This window comes from Helianthus annuus, chromosome 3, assembly GCF_002127325.2.
Source record: "Helianthus annuus cultivar XRQ/B chromosome 3, HanXRQr2.0-SUNRISE, whole genome shotgun sequence".
Taxonomy (NCBI): Eukaryota; Viridiplantae; Streptophyta; class Magnoliopsida; order Asterales; family Asteraceae; genus Helianthus; species Helianthus annuus.
In genome coordinates, this window is record NC_035435.2 from 27419668 (window position 1) to 27438278 (window position 18611).

The 18611-nt window shown below is 38.1% G+C and overlaps 1 protein-coding gene across 1 annotated transcript; it reads right to left on the reverse strand.

The window, feature by feature from the left end:
• Positions 1–3439: 3439 nt before the first annotated feature.
• Positions 3440–18252, reverse strand: LOC118490381. The gene is made up of 10 exons (XM_035987988.1): positions 16966–18252; positions 16197–16743; positions 15952–16130; positions 12323–12568; positions 12007–12241; positions 10973–11040; positions 7732–8245; positions 7297–7674; positions 3923–7211; positions 3440–3512 (listed from the first exon to the last, which is right to left on the reverse strand). The coding sequence occupies exons 1-10, from the start codon at positions 18250–18252 to the stop codon at positions 3440–3442; spliced, it is 6816 nt and encodes a 2271-aa protein (XP_035843881.1).
• Positions 18253–18611: the final 359 nt, after the last annotated feature.

The window sequence follows — 18611 nt, forward strand, 5'->3', positions numbered from 1 at the left end:
CTACTCGACCCATAACACTTAGGGACACCTGCCCATCATCCATGATCAGTTGTAGCATGAGTTGTGATGATCTAGAGACCTTTTGAACATTATAAATAGCCACATTGTGAGCATATGTTCACCACACCTGAAACAACTCACCTCTGATCATTCTAAGGTTGGTATAAACCTCTGTGATCGGTTCATGAGATATCCGAGTCTTTTACGTGTTTCCGTTAATCGCCTAAAGGTTGACCGTAACGCCATTTTGAAAATAAAACGAGTATTTCGGACACGTGAACGGACCAGAACCTTGCTTATTAAATTATAAGCATGTCCTTAAAGTTTCACGTCAATCCAAGGTCTAGAATGAGAGTTATGCTAAATAGCGCAATTAAAGTAAACTTTTGTAATAAACGGCGCGATTAGCATAACGCCTATCTAAACCAAGATTTCGTCACCAAAACTTTTACCCACTGTATTAAAATAATATTTTGGGAATTTTAAAGATTTTTAATAATTTTTACCTCGCTCATAACCTGCGGTTATGGCTACGGTTCGGTAAATACCGAATATGCCCTTTTCGGCCAAAACTTGAGTTCTACAAGGTCTTTTGACCCGATTCCAGTTGCTACCGATTTTAAATAATAAATAAAAGTATTTTAGACTTTATAAACTATTCGGGAAACTCAGATTTCCTGTAGAACTCGAAAAGCCCTTTTAAAGTCTTTAAAATGACCGAAAAGTCCCTACGGGGCGTAATATTAACTTAAACTCGTTACGGGCATCACGGAAGGTATCCTACTGATACCACAACCTCTTTAAGGCGTATTAACTTAGGAAATAAGCGTAGGACTCTCATGGTTAACCGTTTCGCCTATTGCGCGCACGGTTCGGCTTATGAAACTAGTTTTCATAAATTAGCCGATACGGGTCAAATAATATTATTTGAACCCCAAATTCCAGAGTGTGAACCATAAACCTATTTAAAACAAGTCTCTGAACTTGTTGGGTCAGAATCACACTCCATTCTCGGTTTTCGCCTTTCACGCGATTAAACCATATCTATATATATCGGAACCAACCGGTCTAGGCTACGGCTAATATAAGGACCCGTTAGGATTCTAAGAGGTTAATTAAAACCTTCGTTCCAGATTAGGAGCCCCGGTAAAAGCTATCGGCGATTTAATCGAACTAAGGATATATACTTGCAAAGGTAAATACTTTAACTTATTTCCCCTATATGGGCTTGGGTTACGGTATGTTAATACCGCTTGATTGAGCATTATATTTTTCCATCGCTTAGGTGGTTAATTAAATAATATGATCGGCTCATTTAAACAGTTTTGTTTCTTAAAAGCCTTTGGGGGGTTTAATGACCGTTGTCCCGGATATCCTTGGCATCATTTTACGAAATGGCCACGACCATCGACATCCCGGTGTAGGCGTACACCCGGTATATATTGTCGACATTAAATTAAAAGACGTAGCCGTTGGTTTTTATACTATGGTTTTACGCAATGTGGTGTGTCTATAAATCTTTAACCCGGCACGACCCGGGCTACTGAACGCATAAAAGAACATGTAAAACGTTACAAGATTTTAATAATTTTCCCAAGTTATAAAAGAGTTTGTGCCTTGTGCATTCAAATCAATTTTAATAAACATTTTCAAATGTGTCAGTTGAATGTATTTACCAGTGTAAACTGACGTATTTTCCCCAAAAAGATTAAGTGCAGGTACTATACGAAATGGGCTGGTATAGGCGTCCTAAGCATCGTACATAGTCTCGCAAACTCGATGCTGCATCTGAATGAACAATATTTATTATTTTGATCCGCTGTGGATATATTCGACTTCTGTAATACATTTGATATTACAACCAGAGGTTGAAGTATATATTTATCTTTAAGCTTCCGCTGTGCATTTATATAATTGTGTGGGTTGACTATATTGTTGCCAACATCGTCACGGTAATCCCCTACCGGGCCCACTGGTGAGACACGTGGAAATCGGGGTGTGACATACGTCCACGATGGGTGCACTTGCCCATATGTGTGTTTAGTGTTAGTAAATATCGTGTTTTATAAATTTAAAACTTGGCTAAAAGTGTAAAAAGGGCTCAAAATATACATCAAAAATATATTACACTACACACGCATCAAGTTTTTGGCGCCGTTGCCGGGGACACAACGATTTTAAGAAAGTTAGGAATCAATGGCCTAATCATCTTTTTATTTTTTTCTTTTTAATTTTTAGGATTTTCTTAGTTTTTCAGCCTCTGCAGAGCTCAGCACGGGCCGTGCCCGCTGAACACGCCCCCGTGCTCAATCATTGGAACTGGCAATCCTGTTTTAAGTCAGACAGTAAGCTGAACATGGGGCCGTGCTCACTCAACACGCCTCCGTGCCCAAGATTCACTTACTGAAAACAGAACCGTTAGATCCCGGCGGTTGGTAATTTCTGACACAAACATGAGTGATAATAATTCTTTTTACTTTCGGCACTCTTATGGTACGTGGTGTCAATTATGTGGAGGCGAACATAAACAATTAGAATGTTACTTTCTAAATTATAGGCCCCACTACATAGACCCACCTATTCCTTATAACCTTAAGAGGGGCAAAAGTAAAAATAATCACTATCTCTCCCTCGAATGCGCCCAGCCATATATTCTAGGAGAAATGCTCCTTGACGAGTTATTTCAACTAGAAGAGCTAATTCTAAATTGGTCAAAAGAGCTTAGGAAGGATTTTATTGATCCACCCCAAGACGATGATCATGAAGAAATGTTGGGATCGCATTCTGACAACCTCGTTGCTCCCAAAAATACCTTCATACCTAGCGATGACTTGGACGATAGTCGTCCCTATGCCGATTGTGCCGTGAAGGACTCTCCATCGACTTCGTTCGGTGCATACATAGACCTGAGCGATTCGGCATACACCTTCTTTAACGAGAGCCCGGGAAAGGGTTGGACTTGTCCACCTAGAATGAAAATAGGAATTACCCTCACCGACAACCTCTTGCGTTCTCGCCTTAGTCTAGGACAATTAAGGTATCTTAGGCACTTTGGGGTTGTTCCAACCAGTAAGGAACCACCCGATAGCAATGAGATCCTTAGAAGAAACAAAACTCCATAAGACAGCTTCCAGACACGGGGCCGTGTCCAGGTCAACACGACCCCGTTCTCATCTAAAAGATTCTCTGCTGATTTTGTCAGAATACGGACAAAATGTGTCAGGATTTCCTCTGCACACGGGGCCGTGTCCAGCGAACACGGGGCTGTGTCCAGTGCGCTGTCGTTTTCTTTAAATGCAGCCTGATCCCTGCTCATTTTTTACCACTTCAAAAGACAGAGATTCCTGGGATCTTCACTCATACCATCCTAGGTAAGTGCTAAAAGAAGGTTCCTGTTGGTCCCTGGTTGATCGGGATCTTCCTGTTAATGAATGTCACACTATGATTGCTGTGCGGAATCCAGCAAATCATATACAGATACAGAAAGACATATGATTTCCATGTTCAATAGTCTGCAATTCAATTGAAATATATGACAAGATACAAGTTCCAGTTGATCACAGACTTCAGCTCTCTAGGTTACAGACAGATTCAAAAGTCCTAAATGAGCTGACAGAACTTCTATTTATAGGCAAGTCAGAATAAGCTAAGTGCTGTCCGATCGGTTAGGCTAACCGATCGGTTGGGCCACCCGATCGAACAGCTGTTCGATCGGTTAGGCTGTTCGATCGGCTAGGCCAGCCGATCGGCTTACAAAGCAGCACTTTTACAAAACAAACCCTGTATTCTGACGCCTTATACATTAAACTATACAACTTTAACAAAATAAAGACTTTAAGCTGACGGAAGCTACAGACGTTTATGTACTAACAGACTCCCCCTCGGATGAAGCTGTAGTCCCTTCCAGCAAAGTCTTGATTACCTCCTGTTGCGTCTTCTATCTCGTGCCTTTTGTTTTCTCTTCTCTTCTCGTTCAGCTAACATTTGTCTTCTCTTATGTCTTCCCTCTGTTATCCACCAATTTCTGTACACTGGATCTCCATCTCTTTTTCTGTCCCACTTAGGGATCTTGTTCTCTTCAGACTCTATGGGTGTCTGATCAGTAGGAGGTACAAATCCAAGATTTCGTCTTCCTCTTTCAACAGCTTTTCTCTGAATTTCCTTGGATCTTAAACTTCTCTTGTACACCTTTAGAAACTCATCAACCTCTAGTTCTCTCCATGAGGTTTTCCAGTTCTTACCAGAGTTGATTTCTTTAGCAAAACAGACATCAACTACACTCTGGTACTGCTGAGCAATGGCTTTGTCTTTCTTGTCATAGATTATCTTGTTGACAAACAAGCAATCTATGTCTTTCTTTGAGCAATTTACCAGCCACATCGGGTCTAGAATACAAATTTTCCTAGCTTCACCAGTGTCTTTATCGTACAAAGAGATCACAGCTTCAGCAGTAGAAGGATTATAGAGCCATGCTTGAAATAAATCATAGAAATCCTGCTCAATAGCCCTTAAAGGCATGCTCTTCAAACACTTTGGCGGTTTGACATCAAGAGTAACGTCCTTCTCACCTTTAGCTTTATACTTCACAATTCTTTTAGGAAACTGTGGTTTCCAATCTGGATAATTGATCGTTGCTTGATACTTGATGTAATTCCACAGCTTCTGGTCTCTCTGTTTTACTTCAGGACCGTAGTAGAGTTGTTTAATATTCTTTGTAACCACCAATTCATCTACGTCCCACCAAGGTAAGGTAGCAAGATCAGAAATGCACCTGAAATATTGAACACCTTGCTCTCTTCGAATTGCATAAACATTCAAGTCTTCCAGATACCCCCAAGAAAGAATATCACCCCAAGATAAGTCTTTATCATGAGTAAAATACTGTAGGGCTCTAAGAGGCTTTCTTTCCTTTGGCATTGATCTGAACCATTTCTTTCTCTCTTCAGCAGAAATTTCTCTTGGAACTGGTTCAGGCATATCAGCAGATGCAACTCTTTCTTCAATTTTTCTTTTCAATAATTCTGCATTCATGTCTTCAAATAACTCTGTGAATGTAGGAAATGCCATGTCTTCACCTTCATAGTGAAAATCTATTCTTTCTTCTTCCGAATCTGAATCAGTCTCTATGGTCACATTATCATAAAATTCTGCTTCAAGTGGAAATTGTGGTTCAAAGTTTTTAATCGGAGACTCTGGGATTTCATCTTCGATATCAAATTTAAACTTCCCATCTTCTAACCCCAACTCCTCAAGCATTTCAGCTCTTGTTCTGATAATATCTACTTCTCCTTGATGATATTCAGAAAGAGAAATAAAAGTAGATGTGAGTTGATGTACCTGATCACCGGATTGGTTTCCAGAAGATGACCCTTCACACTCTGCATCATCATTCTGTTCATTCACTTCATCATTCATGAGTTCATTTACTTTATCTTGAACAGATGGATCATTGATTAGCAAACCCGATGTGCCTTGATCATCATCATCATCATTAGGCTTATCATCATCATCGGATTTATCGTCTGCTTTATCATCTTTATCATCATCTTCATCTTCTTCCTCCCAAAAATCACTATCAGATTCTTCTTCCACTTCTCCTCTAGCTATCTTCCCTTGATCCTTTAATTCAAAAAATCTTAACAGCTTGGCAGATTCTTCTTCACTATAGGGCACTCTATAGGCTTTTCCAACTAATACAAACTTGTCGGTAGAGTACTCCAGTAGTAATACTTCTTTAGCCTTTTTCTTTCTTTGTATGATTTGAATGTCTCTCAAAACATTCTCCGGAATAATAGGCTCTACAGATTCACCAACCATAATAAACTCTGGTTCATGAACTGCTTCATTTTCTGCTTCCACCATTTCTTCATCATTTACTGTAACATCTTGAGTATCCACCATTTCAATTTCTGGTTGAGAAGATGATCCACCTACCTCAAGTTGATTTTGTGAAGAACCAACAACTTCAACTTCTTCTGCTATGCCTTTATTTTTCAGGTTAGCTTCTTCAGCAAGCTGTCTTTCTCTTTCTTTCCTTCTTTCATTTGCCTTGATAATGTCAACTTGATCAAAAGCCTCGTGGATGTTCACCTTCAGATGTGCTTCAATCACAGCCGTAAGCATTTCTAGTTGCTTATCTTTCATCACCTTATCTGCTCTCATAGCTTCCATCTCTAGTTTCATTGCCTTCATTTCATTTGTCGAAGCTTCATTCATCTCATTTAAGAGTTGATTCAAAGTCTGATTGATATTCTGCAAGTCTTTGACTTTGGCGTTCAATGCAGCAATTTCATCAGTAAGTACGCTAATAAGTTCTGCATTATCTTTTATATCTTCCTTCATTTCATTCAAATTCTCATCTTTTGTAAGCACTGCATCCATTACGTCTTCGTGCCGTTTCTCCAACTCATCAATCATTTCCTTCAACTTTATTTGTACAGCTTCGTTTTCTTCCTTTTCCTTTTCCAAGGCTTTAACTTTTTCTTCCAATTCTTTCATCTTTTTATCATGAAATAGGTCTCCTTCACTTTCTGGCATATCTTTAAAGAAATCTCCAGTAGCACCACCAAGGCTATCAAAATCTAAGTTGAAATAATCTGTCTTTCGTTGTGATGATTCTGGAATATCATGACGATCAGATGTTTGTTTAGCAGATTTGACTCCGGTAATCTCCACATAATCATCATAAGAAGTTTGTGTTTCTATTGGAATTTCTGTTAAAGGAACTTCTTTTGGTATCTCAACTACAGGACTAGTTTCAGCAGTGTCCTGTTTCTTCTTTCCTTCCTTCTCTTTTTGTGATTTAGCATTCTGTTTCTTTGCTCTAACCACTCTTGGAATATCACCGGTGCGAGTAGCTTTTCTTTTCTTTCTGTTTTTCTGGGAATCCTCAGGATTGTACGGTGAATCTTCATCTTCAGAATTCTTTCTTTTCTTTAAAGGTCTTTTCTTCAGTTGTACCTTTCCTTTTCCCACTGTCTCTTTGACCAGTTCAGATTCAGATAAAGTTTCTTCTGAATCTTCATTACTGGAGTTCTTTTGAGCTTCCTCTTCTTGACCAACTTTCTTTTGAGCTTGTGCTTGTTCAGCCTCTTCATGCTTTTTAAAATAGCTTTCCAAAGTCTCTTTTAAACCAACACCTTTATCAACCACCTCCCTCGGTTCTATGACAGGTTCATCAATTAGCTTTCTTTGAGGTTCTTCAGAAGACCCTGCAAAAACAATTATTTAAAGCAAAATTAGTAACAATTTTCATAACATAATCTAAGAATCATATAGCTCCCCCTGTCACTGTACCCTTTGCTGTTTCTTTAATTACAACCACAGGGGTCGACTTTGGTGTTCTCTTTCTCTTTCCATCTTTGATACACCACCATCTGGTTTTCTTTTCAATCATTTCACTCATCTTATTGTCTTCATTGTCTGAATCACTATTATCATGTCTCCATTTATCATTTTCAGGAGCTACGTATGATTCATCCTTTAATGCACAGATCAACTCTTTTGTTTTAGCATCCTTCTCCTTTGTGATTCTCAGAATAGCAGTCTTATTCACTTCAGCCATTGCCATAATATCATCATTATTCTTTGGCAAATCCTTAACTTTGTCATCCAAGATCATCATAATGAATCTTGGGTACATAATGTATTTGTCTTTCCCGGCTAAGCAATTTTCTTTTAAAAATTCAAAAATCACTTGTGAAATATTGTATTTCCTGTTCAGCACAATACTAACAACAATGTTCATTATGTAGTCAGACACCTCATCATAGGCTCCCTTTCTGTGAGATAGGGAATGCACTAAGCAATGCATTAAGTATCTGTATTGTTTCGAGAAACTCCTTTTGAACATTTTTCCGTTGATGTGTGAAGAAAATCCCAATCTACACCATAGCCCTTTAGCAAGACGTTCTGACATGATCGTTGGATCATTGTCAGAATCTTGTAAATCAAGGACCCTTCTTATGTCCTCTACTCCAAACACTACTTCAACATCAATATCCTTGTTGTTTTCATCTTTCTTCTTGACTACTGCATGAATTTTATTATCCTTTTCTTCAAACCTTGCAGTGTCCCAGAATCTTCTAACATGAGATTCATAAACTATTGTTGTATCAGACAATGCCTTAGCAATTCTGCTTTTTCTTAAGCACTCAGCCATTTTTTCTGCTTCTGTTCCTTTTGTAGAGACCTCATCAATTGCACTTGGAACATTGTGTCCTTTGTTAGTGTCTTTTCCTCGTCCCTGTGAAAAATTTAAACATTAGATATAGAGACTTGAAACACTTGAAACATTTAGAGTGATAGAACAGTGAATCGAATGGCTTGTTCGATCGAATAGTATTTGCTGTTCGATCGAATAGGAATGATGTGTTGAAAGAACCTTTGCTGTTCGATCGATTGGTCTGATCGATCGAGTGGTCTACTCGATCGGCTAGCAAAATACTGTTCGATTGATTAGCAAAAGACTATGCAAGATATCTAAGGTCATCAAACAATGCAACTTGAACGACTAGAACAATGCTATTCGATTGATTAGCAAGTTGCTATTCGATCGACTAACAAATCTCTGTTCGATCGGTTAGCAATGAGATATGCAAACGGTTAGCAAAATGCTGTTCGATCGACTAGCAGAATGCTGTTCGATCGGCTAGCATTTGCTGTTCGATCGGCTAGACTAACCGATCGGCTAGCAAATGTATGAGATAATGCAATGCTGTTCGATCGACTAGCAGAATGTTGTTCGATCGGCTAGCATTTGCTGTTCGATCGGCTAGACTAACCGATCGGCTAGCAAATGACTAAACAAAAACAACATACATCAGATTCACTCTAACACTTTAAACAATGACAAAATATATCATGGCACACATTTCAAAGCAGAAAAACAAAAGATTTAAACATTATTCATAAATGAAAACATGATGTTGTTCGTTCGGCTGGTCTAGCCGATCGGCTAGCAACATCTTCATCATGAAGAACATTCAAATAATCATGAAGAACAAACTAACAGATATCTCAAAATTGAACACAGATTATTATTCTTCCTGATATCGACATCAAAACTCTGTTTTCATTTTTTCTAAAAACAACCTAAAACCTGTTCAAATCTTCATCTAAAGTTCCGACTGACGTCACTTTCATTCTTAGATCTATCAAGCTTAATAAAGATTTTGCAAAAATTAAACCGGTAAACTTGTAGATCATGTAATTCCGATCAAAACCCTATTCTCAGAATCATCTAACTCTTTCTTAATATTTCCTAATCTTGATTTTTCAATGAAGAACATCAAACAGTTAAGAACATGAATGAAATCACTGATTCAAAGATTTAATGACATACCTTTACCATTTGTGATGATGAGTGAGCCAACAACACAAATTTGAAATGAAAAAGGAATCAAGAATCTTCAAGAACAATGAATCGAGTAGCAGATAGCAGTCTGTTCGATCGGAAATGAAAAAGTTTTCTAGAAGCCTTGACTGCCTATTTATAGGTATGACCTGATCGATTGGCCTAACCGATCGGCTAGCCTAGTCGATCGGCTAGCTGTTCGATTCAAAGATCATGACCTCTTTACTCGAATAACTTTTGACCCTTTTTCTGATTTTGAACCTTTTCATATTTTATCAGTGAATGAGAAATCCATTTAAGCATCTAGGTCCAAGTTAATGACCCTAGAAACTTAATTCGTCTACCAAGTTCAACTTAATGACCTTGGTTGACCTGAAGCAAAACACACTGATTGTTTTTCAAAGATTTTTCTTGAAAATTTACAAGTTACAAATTAATGAACTTGTATTTTGATATTTCAAAACTCTCTGTTTTTGATTAGCTCCCAACTTGCCTTTCCAGTACAGGATCAACTTTCTGCATTTGTATCAGACTGTGAATCTGATGATACGCTTTCTACCTTGGTTTGTCAAAAATAAAGTAGAAATGTAAAATATATTTTTGTATTTTCAATGCATGAAATAGATCAAAAGAAGACTGAAAAATTAATAGGAATGAAAGTAAATCTTATTTACAAACCTCTTTTTGACGAGCGTGTTAGGGAATCATATTAGTTTATCAGAACAGTTATCAGTACCGTTAAGCTTCATTTCATATTCAGACTTAAACATTTTACTTAGATAGATTTTAAATTTTTCAACACAATTTTCAAAGTATTCAGGATATGACTTAGATGTTTTAAGAACTTAGCAAAATCATGTGTCCCACCTCTTGAATATACTCTCGTATCCAGTATTCCAAAATTCCAATCTACAGATGAATATACTAAGATGATGTCTGTACATAATTTAGGGAATGCGAGAACTGAGGGATCCCAGGTCAGAACTTCCGTTCAGCAGAGAGATATCAGTTTCGACTTAGCAGTATGTCCCCTTTAAAGGATCTTTTCAGCTACAACAGATGATTATCAATTTTATTGTCTAATCACTGAGGGCTAGAATGCTATGTTTCAAGCATTTACAGCAAAGCATTATCCAGGGACTAGGTCAGAACTACCGTTCAGCAGAAGTCCCGAAATAATACCCCAGACATCATTTTAGTAGAAACTCCTAGTATTCTAGAATATGAAATCTTTCAAACGAGATTTCAGGGGTTACCTATATATCCAAGTAGTGTTCCCCACAAATCTTGCAAGTTTATATATTTATGTTTATATCCCGAATAAATCTACTAAATGTGTTTAAAATTTATCCTCATATCATCAGTGCTCTGTTTAAATCTTTATACTTTTCAAATCTTTAGCATACGATAACTGTCACACTAATGTACTATCATTTTCCCTTTATACACTAACTCTTTTTTTTATTTTCTATTGTTTTTGATATTTTGAAAATTTTATCATGTTTTTGGCTTTTTGAATTTTTACTGTTTTTGTCTTTTCTAAAAAGATATATTTACAATATTTACAAATATTTCTATCTCCCCCTAAAGACCAAAACATGTAAAAAGACGACAAACCATTGCAGATTGTTTATCATCATCATCCACAGTGGTTTCTGCATCAACGCTAACAATTCCATCAACCACTGAAAAGAGCATCATACCATTTAGTTTTAAAAGATATTTAAAACGATTTCTGTCAAAAGCTTTGGTATGCAGATCAGCTTTTTGCTCATCAGTGTGGATTTTCTCAATTCGTATCAACTTTTTCTCGAAGCAGTCGCGAATAAAGTGATGACGAATTTCTATATGTTTTGTTTTAGCGTGATGTACCGGATTTTTAGTTATGTTAATTGCAGCCTCGTTATCAACAAAAATAGGAGTGTTAAGAAACTGCAAACCGTAATCGCGCATTTGTTGCTGTATCCACAGGATTTGAGAACAGCAGCTGCTTGCAGATACGTATTCTGCTTCACATGTGGATAGCGCAACAGATGTTTGTTTCTTGCACTGCCAGGTGACCAAGCGGGGTCCAAAGAACTGGCATCCTGCAGTTGTTGATTTCGCATTTTGTTTGCAGCATCCGAAATCCGAGTCGGAATACCCCTCGAGTGTGAAATCGCCTTTTCTAGGATACCATAAACCCAATGATGGAGTTCCTTTCAGGTAACGTAGTATCCTTTTCACAATGATTAAGTGCGATGCTCTGGGGTTAGATTGAAATCTTGCTGCGAGGCATGTTGGGTACATAATGTCGGGCCGAGAAGCAGTTAGATACATCAAGGAACCAATCATGGATCGATATAGTCGTTCGTCTGCCCTGTCTCCGGTGAGATCTGGGTGAATCCCATGATTTGTTGCTAGTGGGGTTGCAGCAGATGAAGAGTCTGACATTCCGAATTTCTCTAGAATATCATGGACGTACTTTGTCTGGTGTATGAAAATTCCTTCAGGAAGCTGATCAACTTGTAATCCTAAAAAGAATTTCATTTCCCCCATTGACGACATTTCGAATTTCTGCTTCATCACTTGCTCAAAATCTTTGCACAAGTTTTCGTTGGTTGACCCGAAAATTATGTCATCCACATAAATCTGAACTATCAGCAAGTGACCATCAACAATCTTTGTGAAAAGAGTAGCATCAATTGTTCCCCGGATGAAGTTATTGGCTAGCAAGTGCTGAGACAAAGTCTCATACCAGGCTCTCGGGGCCTGGTGCAAGCCATATAAAGCTTTATCCAAAAGATACACTTTGTTTGAGTGATGTGGATCGACAAACCCCGGTGGCTGTCCCACATATACTTCCTCTTTCACTTTGCCATATAGAAAGGCCGACTTTACATCAAGCTGATACACTTTGAAATTCTTCCATGATGCAAATGCTAGAAAGATCCTGATGGCTTCAAGTCTTGCTACAGGAGCGTATACCTCTGTAAAATCAATTCCCTCCTGTTGACTGAAACCTTGAACGACGAGCCGAGCTTTGTTTCTGACTACTACTCCTCTGTCGTCCCTCTTACACTTAAACACCCATTTGGTATTTATTTTCCGATGACCTTCAGGTAGATCTACCAGCTTCCAAACTTTCAACTTTTCAAATTGATTCAATTCTTCCTGCATCGCGTTGACCCAGGAATCCTCAGTAAGTGCCTCTTTGTATGTGCGAGGTTCTATCTGCGAAATAAAACAACACAGTGAGAATTCATCTTGTAAAGACTTTACTGAAGAATAAAAACTTGAAAGGCCCTGATCAAGTTGACGTCTGGTGCGAACTCCTGATTGCAAATCTCCTATAATCTGTTCCTCTGGATGATACGAAAGAGTTCGAGGCATCACTTCGTCTGGAACATCTACATTTCCTTCTAGATTTGTAACATTCTGTTCAGCATCCTGCTCACTAACTTGGTTTGTTTGACTTAATACCTGGATTTGCTCCCCCTCAAGGTCTGAATCACTATCATCAAACACTGGCATATTTTCAGCTTCTTGATTATCATTTACCACTGACTCATTACCAGGAGCACCTTCATCCTCATGATCACCAGTATTGCTAGGACCTGCTTCATTGTCATTTGATGTTTCACTAGATCTTCTCGTATATTCTGCTGGAAATCTGAGCGATGATTCATATTCTCGAAAAACATCCAGCTCATCAAAGAAATCTTCTTCCTCTTCAGATTCTTTTCTCATGTCAAACGATCCCCAAAGTCTATCATAGTTATAACGCCATGAATCACCAGGATTTTGAGGTGGCATAGTATAACCCTGACATTCAACATTTGCTGCTTCAATAATACGCTTTTCACTTGGAACAAAGACACGCCGTGTAGGACCTGAGTAACCAACAAAGATTCCTTCAAAGCTCTTTGTACCAAACTTCCCATTAGGCTCTATAACCGTGCATGGTGACCCAAACGGCTCTAGATACTTCAGATTTGGTTTGCGTTTATTAATCAGCTCAAAACATGTCTTGTTGAACTTCTTCACAGTAAGAACTCTGTTGAGAGTATAGCATGCAGCAGAAACAGCTTCAGCCCAGAAATTGATTGGTAACTTGGAATCTGCAAGCATTGTTCTGGCTGTCTCGATTAGCGTCCGGTTCTTGCGTTCTGCAACTCCATTTTGCTGAGGAGTATACGGAGCACTAAACTCATGCAGTATACCTCTTTCATCACAGTATTCCTCCATCTTACTGTTTTTGAACTCAGTACCATTGTCACTTCGAATTCTACAAATCGGTCTCTGGAACAGATTCTCAATTTTCTTAAACAAAACTACCAAACTATCAAAGGTTTCGTCTTTCGTTTTCAAGAACATGACCCACGAAAATCTGGAGTAGTCATCAGTCACGACCAAACAGTAAGAATCTCCTGTTATACTTTTAACATTCACTGGACCGAACAAATCCATGTGAAGTCTTTCCAAAGGTCTCGAAACTGAATTGACTTGTTTTGTAGGGTGTGACTTTTTCTTCTGTTTACCTCTGACACAGTTTATGCACTCCCCTTCCAGATGAAAACCTTTAATATTTACTCCGGTGACCAAGTCGTTATACACTAAGTGATTTATTTTCCTTAGGTGAATATGCCCCATCTTTCTGTGCCATAACCTTGACTCCTTTTCCGTTGCTCTGGACACAAAACAATGAGCCTGACCCGTGGTTGTAGTAGCAACGCTCATGTCCAACACGTACAGATCGTTGACTCTTGGTGCCCTCATGATGATCCACTCTTCAGGTATCACAAATCCCGGTTTCAAGATTAAACATTCTTTGTCGGTGAAATAAGTAGTGTACATCCTGTCACAGATCTGGGAGATACTCAGCAGGTTGTTCTCCAGCTCAGCGATGTAGTTAACTCTCTCAAACGTGATAATACCATTTGATAATGTTCCTTCACCTATGATCCTGCCTCCTTGATTACCCGCAAAACCCATATAGCCACCATTAATGTCATTCACATCATACAGCAATGCGGTCTTCCCTGTCATATGCCTTGAAGCTCCACTATCCATTATCCACCTGGATACAAGTTTTGGAAGATCCTGCACATAACAAATCATCATTTAAACAACTTCAAGAAAGATGCCGATTCATGCTTCGCAATCCAGGAAGCTCCGGCAATTCAAATTGTTTAGTCAAACATGGAGTCCACCCAGGCCTTATCAGCCTTAGGGACAACCGTGACTTTTGCAACTTGAATTTTGAAATTCTTTGAATTAAGAGGTGGAAAATTTGCATCATAATCAATTTTCATTGATTCTTCAGCATTTTTCACCTCAGGAATTGAGACCTTCTTCTCAATTTTTGTTACAACCTTTGGTTTCCACACTTGTTGAGTTTCAGCACCCCGCTTATAAAATTTATCTTGTTTAGGTACCAACTTCTTCACGTGTTTAGATTTTTCTTTCAAGTTGTTAGTTTGAATAACTTTCTTCTCAACATACATCGGTGCTTTTCCCTTTTTGTCATCTTTTCTTTGTTGAACCTTCACAATTTCAGTCTTAGGTTTTACAACAGTACACTTTCGTGCAATATGACCCATTTGATTACATTTGAAGCAAGTACGAGTATCAACTACTTGACTTGTGCCTTCAGACTGAATTTGTGAAGCTTTCTTCTCAAAAAATTCTTTGTTAGATTTTGAAAAAATTTTCTGTTCTTCCTCAGCAAGTGAACTTGAGCTGTTCACAAATGTTTTCTTTTTGACATATCTTTTATTTTGATCAAATCTTTTCTGATATGATTTACCCCCCTGATAACCACCTGACCAATTTCTGTTGTTATTATTATAACCACGTGATGAATAGGCAGTTTTCCTGTTATGAACCTTTTCGACCTTTCGAGTGTTTACTGTTGACAACTCGACTTCAATCAATTTAAAAACTTTGGCCAATTTGTTCAGATTCACATTCTCTAATGGAAACTCGGAATCCGAAAACAACTTATCCGATCCTGACATCTTGTACATGACAAGATCAGATTCATCATGTAAGTTGCTTTTGGATTTCTGTTTCGGAATGTATTTGTCTAGAAAACAACCATCCTCCTCAGAGGTGTCACAATCTGGTTTAAGCACATTATCCACCACACTTTTCACCACATCATTTTGGACACCCTCGTCATTGGAAGATGTGAACGTGACATCAATACTCTCAGGGAATGTAACATCATTTACTTCTTCAATTTCCACCAAACTAGACTGCTTTTTCGTGTAGTTGTCTAAGATTGGCGGTGGAACTCTGTGAAACCCTACACCTGTTCCATCCGCAAACACATCCTCACCAGCTTTGTTTTTCCCTATGGGTTTAGGAACTATGTGCTGCAAAACAAAGCTAGCTGAGCTATAGCTGTTTAACTTTAACTGGATTCTTTCATTTTCAATTTCACTTTCTTGAACCTTCAGTTTTAATTTTGCTATCTCATCCAGTTGTTTGTTGATTGTTTCCTCTTTTATTATCAAAACAGCTCTTAAATGCTCGTTTTCCTTAGTTGTTTTTCCATTTCTATCATCACTCTCTTTAACGACATTTTTCAATTTTTCAAATTTTTCAACAACATCTCTGCTTTCAAGAAGAATTTTGTCATGATCAGCTTTAATTTTCAGGTTTTCAGTTTTTAATTCTTTTATTTGTTCAGCTGATTCTTTTGACTCTTTATCACAATCAAGAATTTGACTTTCAAGTTTTCTAACATTATCTGTCAGATTCTTGATTTTCTCCCCATTGAGGTATGTGACTGTTGTACAAAAGTTGCATTGTTTATTACAACTTTTGCAATCAGCATTGCAATTGTTTTTGTTACCTGACACAGTTGATGACTTAGTTTGACTGACCTGTTTCTTTAACTCAGAATTAGGAGTAGAATCTACCTCAAGTGCTTTGACAGCAAGCACTTTATCAGCCATTTCTCTCAAGTTTTCAGCTGTCATCTCCTGTGCAGTGTTGATCAACCCGGTGTCAATTTTCACAGGTTCTTCTATCTTCTCCTTTTCTTTTCTTTCTTTCTCTCTTTCTTCCTCGATCATTTTCGATGTTGGTGTACCCCACCATTTGTGTTGCCAGTACTCATCCTCTTCTTTGTATTCTTGGATAATGGCTTCAATGTCTATCTTCTTGTAGTCGACAGCAATGTTACCATATTCATCCAAATAACACTCTCTATCTGGATCCCATCGGTTTGCACGTGTTGCTTCCTCATAAACACCTGAGAGTCGGATGATCTTTGCTTCAGCAACCATTTTTCGATATTCGTACTTTTGTTGTTCTGTACGATTATCCTTCCATTGAATTGGTTCATTATGACTCGCCATAAAAGCATAACCAATAGCATCATCTTCAGGTAATACTTCCTTACTCCAATCATATCCTTAATCATCGTAAATCACTGCCAAAGCTCTAGATTTTCCTTTGTTGTCTTCAGATTGCTTTATTCTTGGCGGTTCGGACTTATTCTGATGATAGATAGCTTTCTTGTAGTAGTCATCCTTGAATGGATTCTCAGATTCTTCAACATATGCATTTCGGCATTCTCGTTTGAAGTGGCCTTTCTGTTTGCACTTGAAACACTTCACCTTTGATTTATCAAATCCCAGCTTTGTTGAAGGACCACCGATTGTTTTTCTTCCCGTTATCTCCATAAAGCGTTGTGCACGTCGCACTGCACTCGCCATTGCCCATTGGATATCAATTAACTCCATCTCTTCGGGATCTATCTGATCATAGTCTTCTTTTGTCAGATTAGTATTCCCAATTTTTCCAGCAATCAGCCCCTCATATGATTCTAGCACAGATGCTAGAAACACCATCTGTTGCTTCACAGATTCTTCATCAAAGTTTTGTGCATTCTTCAGGTCAACAGCAATATTACATGAGAACTTTGAATCAGAACGATTTGTCGAGGCAGTAGGAATAGAAGTAGACCCACTATGATATCCACTGTGACTTTCTTTGTTTGAGTTGCTTTGATTTTCTTTATGAGCTGGAGATATGTTTTCGGCAGAAAATGCAGTTTTCGGTGATGAGGCTTTGGGCATCAAACTTTTGGGATAGTATAGTTCTGGATTTTGTTGATATGAATGATTGACTTTGTACGTTTTCTTCAATTCTAGCTCATGGCTTTCCAGTCGTTCAATCACTACATCTGGTTTTAGTTCTGCTGGCGGAATGGTGTTTTTCAACATCAAAGCATAGTACCTCCAGTCCATTTCATCTGGTAAAGAATCGAACAGTTTATCAACTATCTCCTCATCAGGATATTTGATATCATGACGTGCAAGTTCCAATTTAAGATGACCAAAACGTTCGATCATCTTGCAGACTGACTCATTTTTGAAACAACTGAACATATCAAACTCCTTTTTTAGTAGTTTAGTTTTGTTCTTTAAGATTTCTTTACTTCCCAGACATTTCTTTCCCAGTTTATCCCACAAATCTTTGGCGTTGGTGTAGCTGATTAGTGAAATAATATCTTCCCTGACAGATTGAAATAGTAGTGCTACACATTTCTGTTCAGCAACGAATAGATCAATCTCTTCATTACTTCTCAATACTTCACCATTGTTTTTACCCGCAGCATACCCATTTTTCATGCTTTTCCAGCTGGGGAAAGCAAACGCCATCAGCCATTCTTCAAATTTTATTGCCCATCTTGTATAATCTTCAATAGCCATTAACTTTGGAGGACGATTAAAAGTTCCAAACGCGCTTTCTGATTCCCATGCTTCCTTCCTTTTCTCTTTGATTTGATTTGTGTTGGTATTGTTTGATGTAGAATCATCATTTTCTGGATTTCCTGATCCTCCTGAGCTTACAGTGAAACCATACATATCACTAAAAGGGTTTGTGAATATGTCATCCATTTTGAATGTTCCTGTAAAATCAGACAAACACTTAGAAAAATTTTGACTTCTTAAAAACACTTAACACTAACACTTGGATCGAACAGGGTATTCGATCGAGTAATGTGTTCGATCGAGTAGCTTAGCCGATCGGTTAGACAAATGCTGTTCGATCGATCAGCTGTTCGATCGAATAGGAATCTAGTAAACTTCAAACTTCCTTTTAACAACAATGCAGTCCGATCGATCAGCTGTTCGATCAGATTACCAAGATGATGTCAGCAATATCTTCCAAAATATCTTTGAACGGTTATCTCTTTCAAATCGATGACATCAGCAAACGAATGAATATGCTAATCGATTCGACCAGCTGACATCAG

Excerpts from the sequence above, each read along its gene's own strand:
- LOC118490381 (XM_035987988.1), bottom strand. The coding sequence starts at position 18,252 with ATGGATGACATATTCACAAACCCTTTTAGTGATATGTATGGTTTCACT. Across the intron at positions 8,246-10,972 it reads ATGATAAACAATCTGCAATG|GGACGAGGAAAAGACACTAA; the intron begins GTTTGTCGTCTT and ends AATTTTTCACAG. Across the intron at positions 3,513-3,922 it reads GATAGAAGACGCAACAGGAG|ACTATTGAACATGGAAATCA; the intron begins GTAATCAAGACT and ends ATTGAATTGCAG.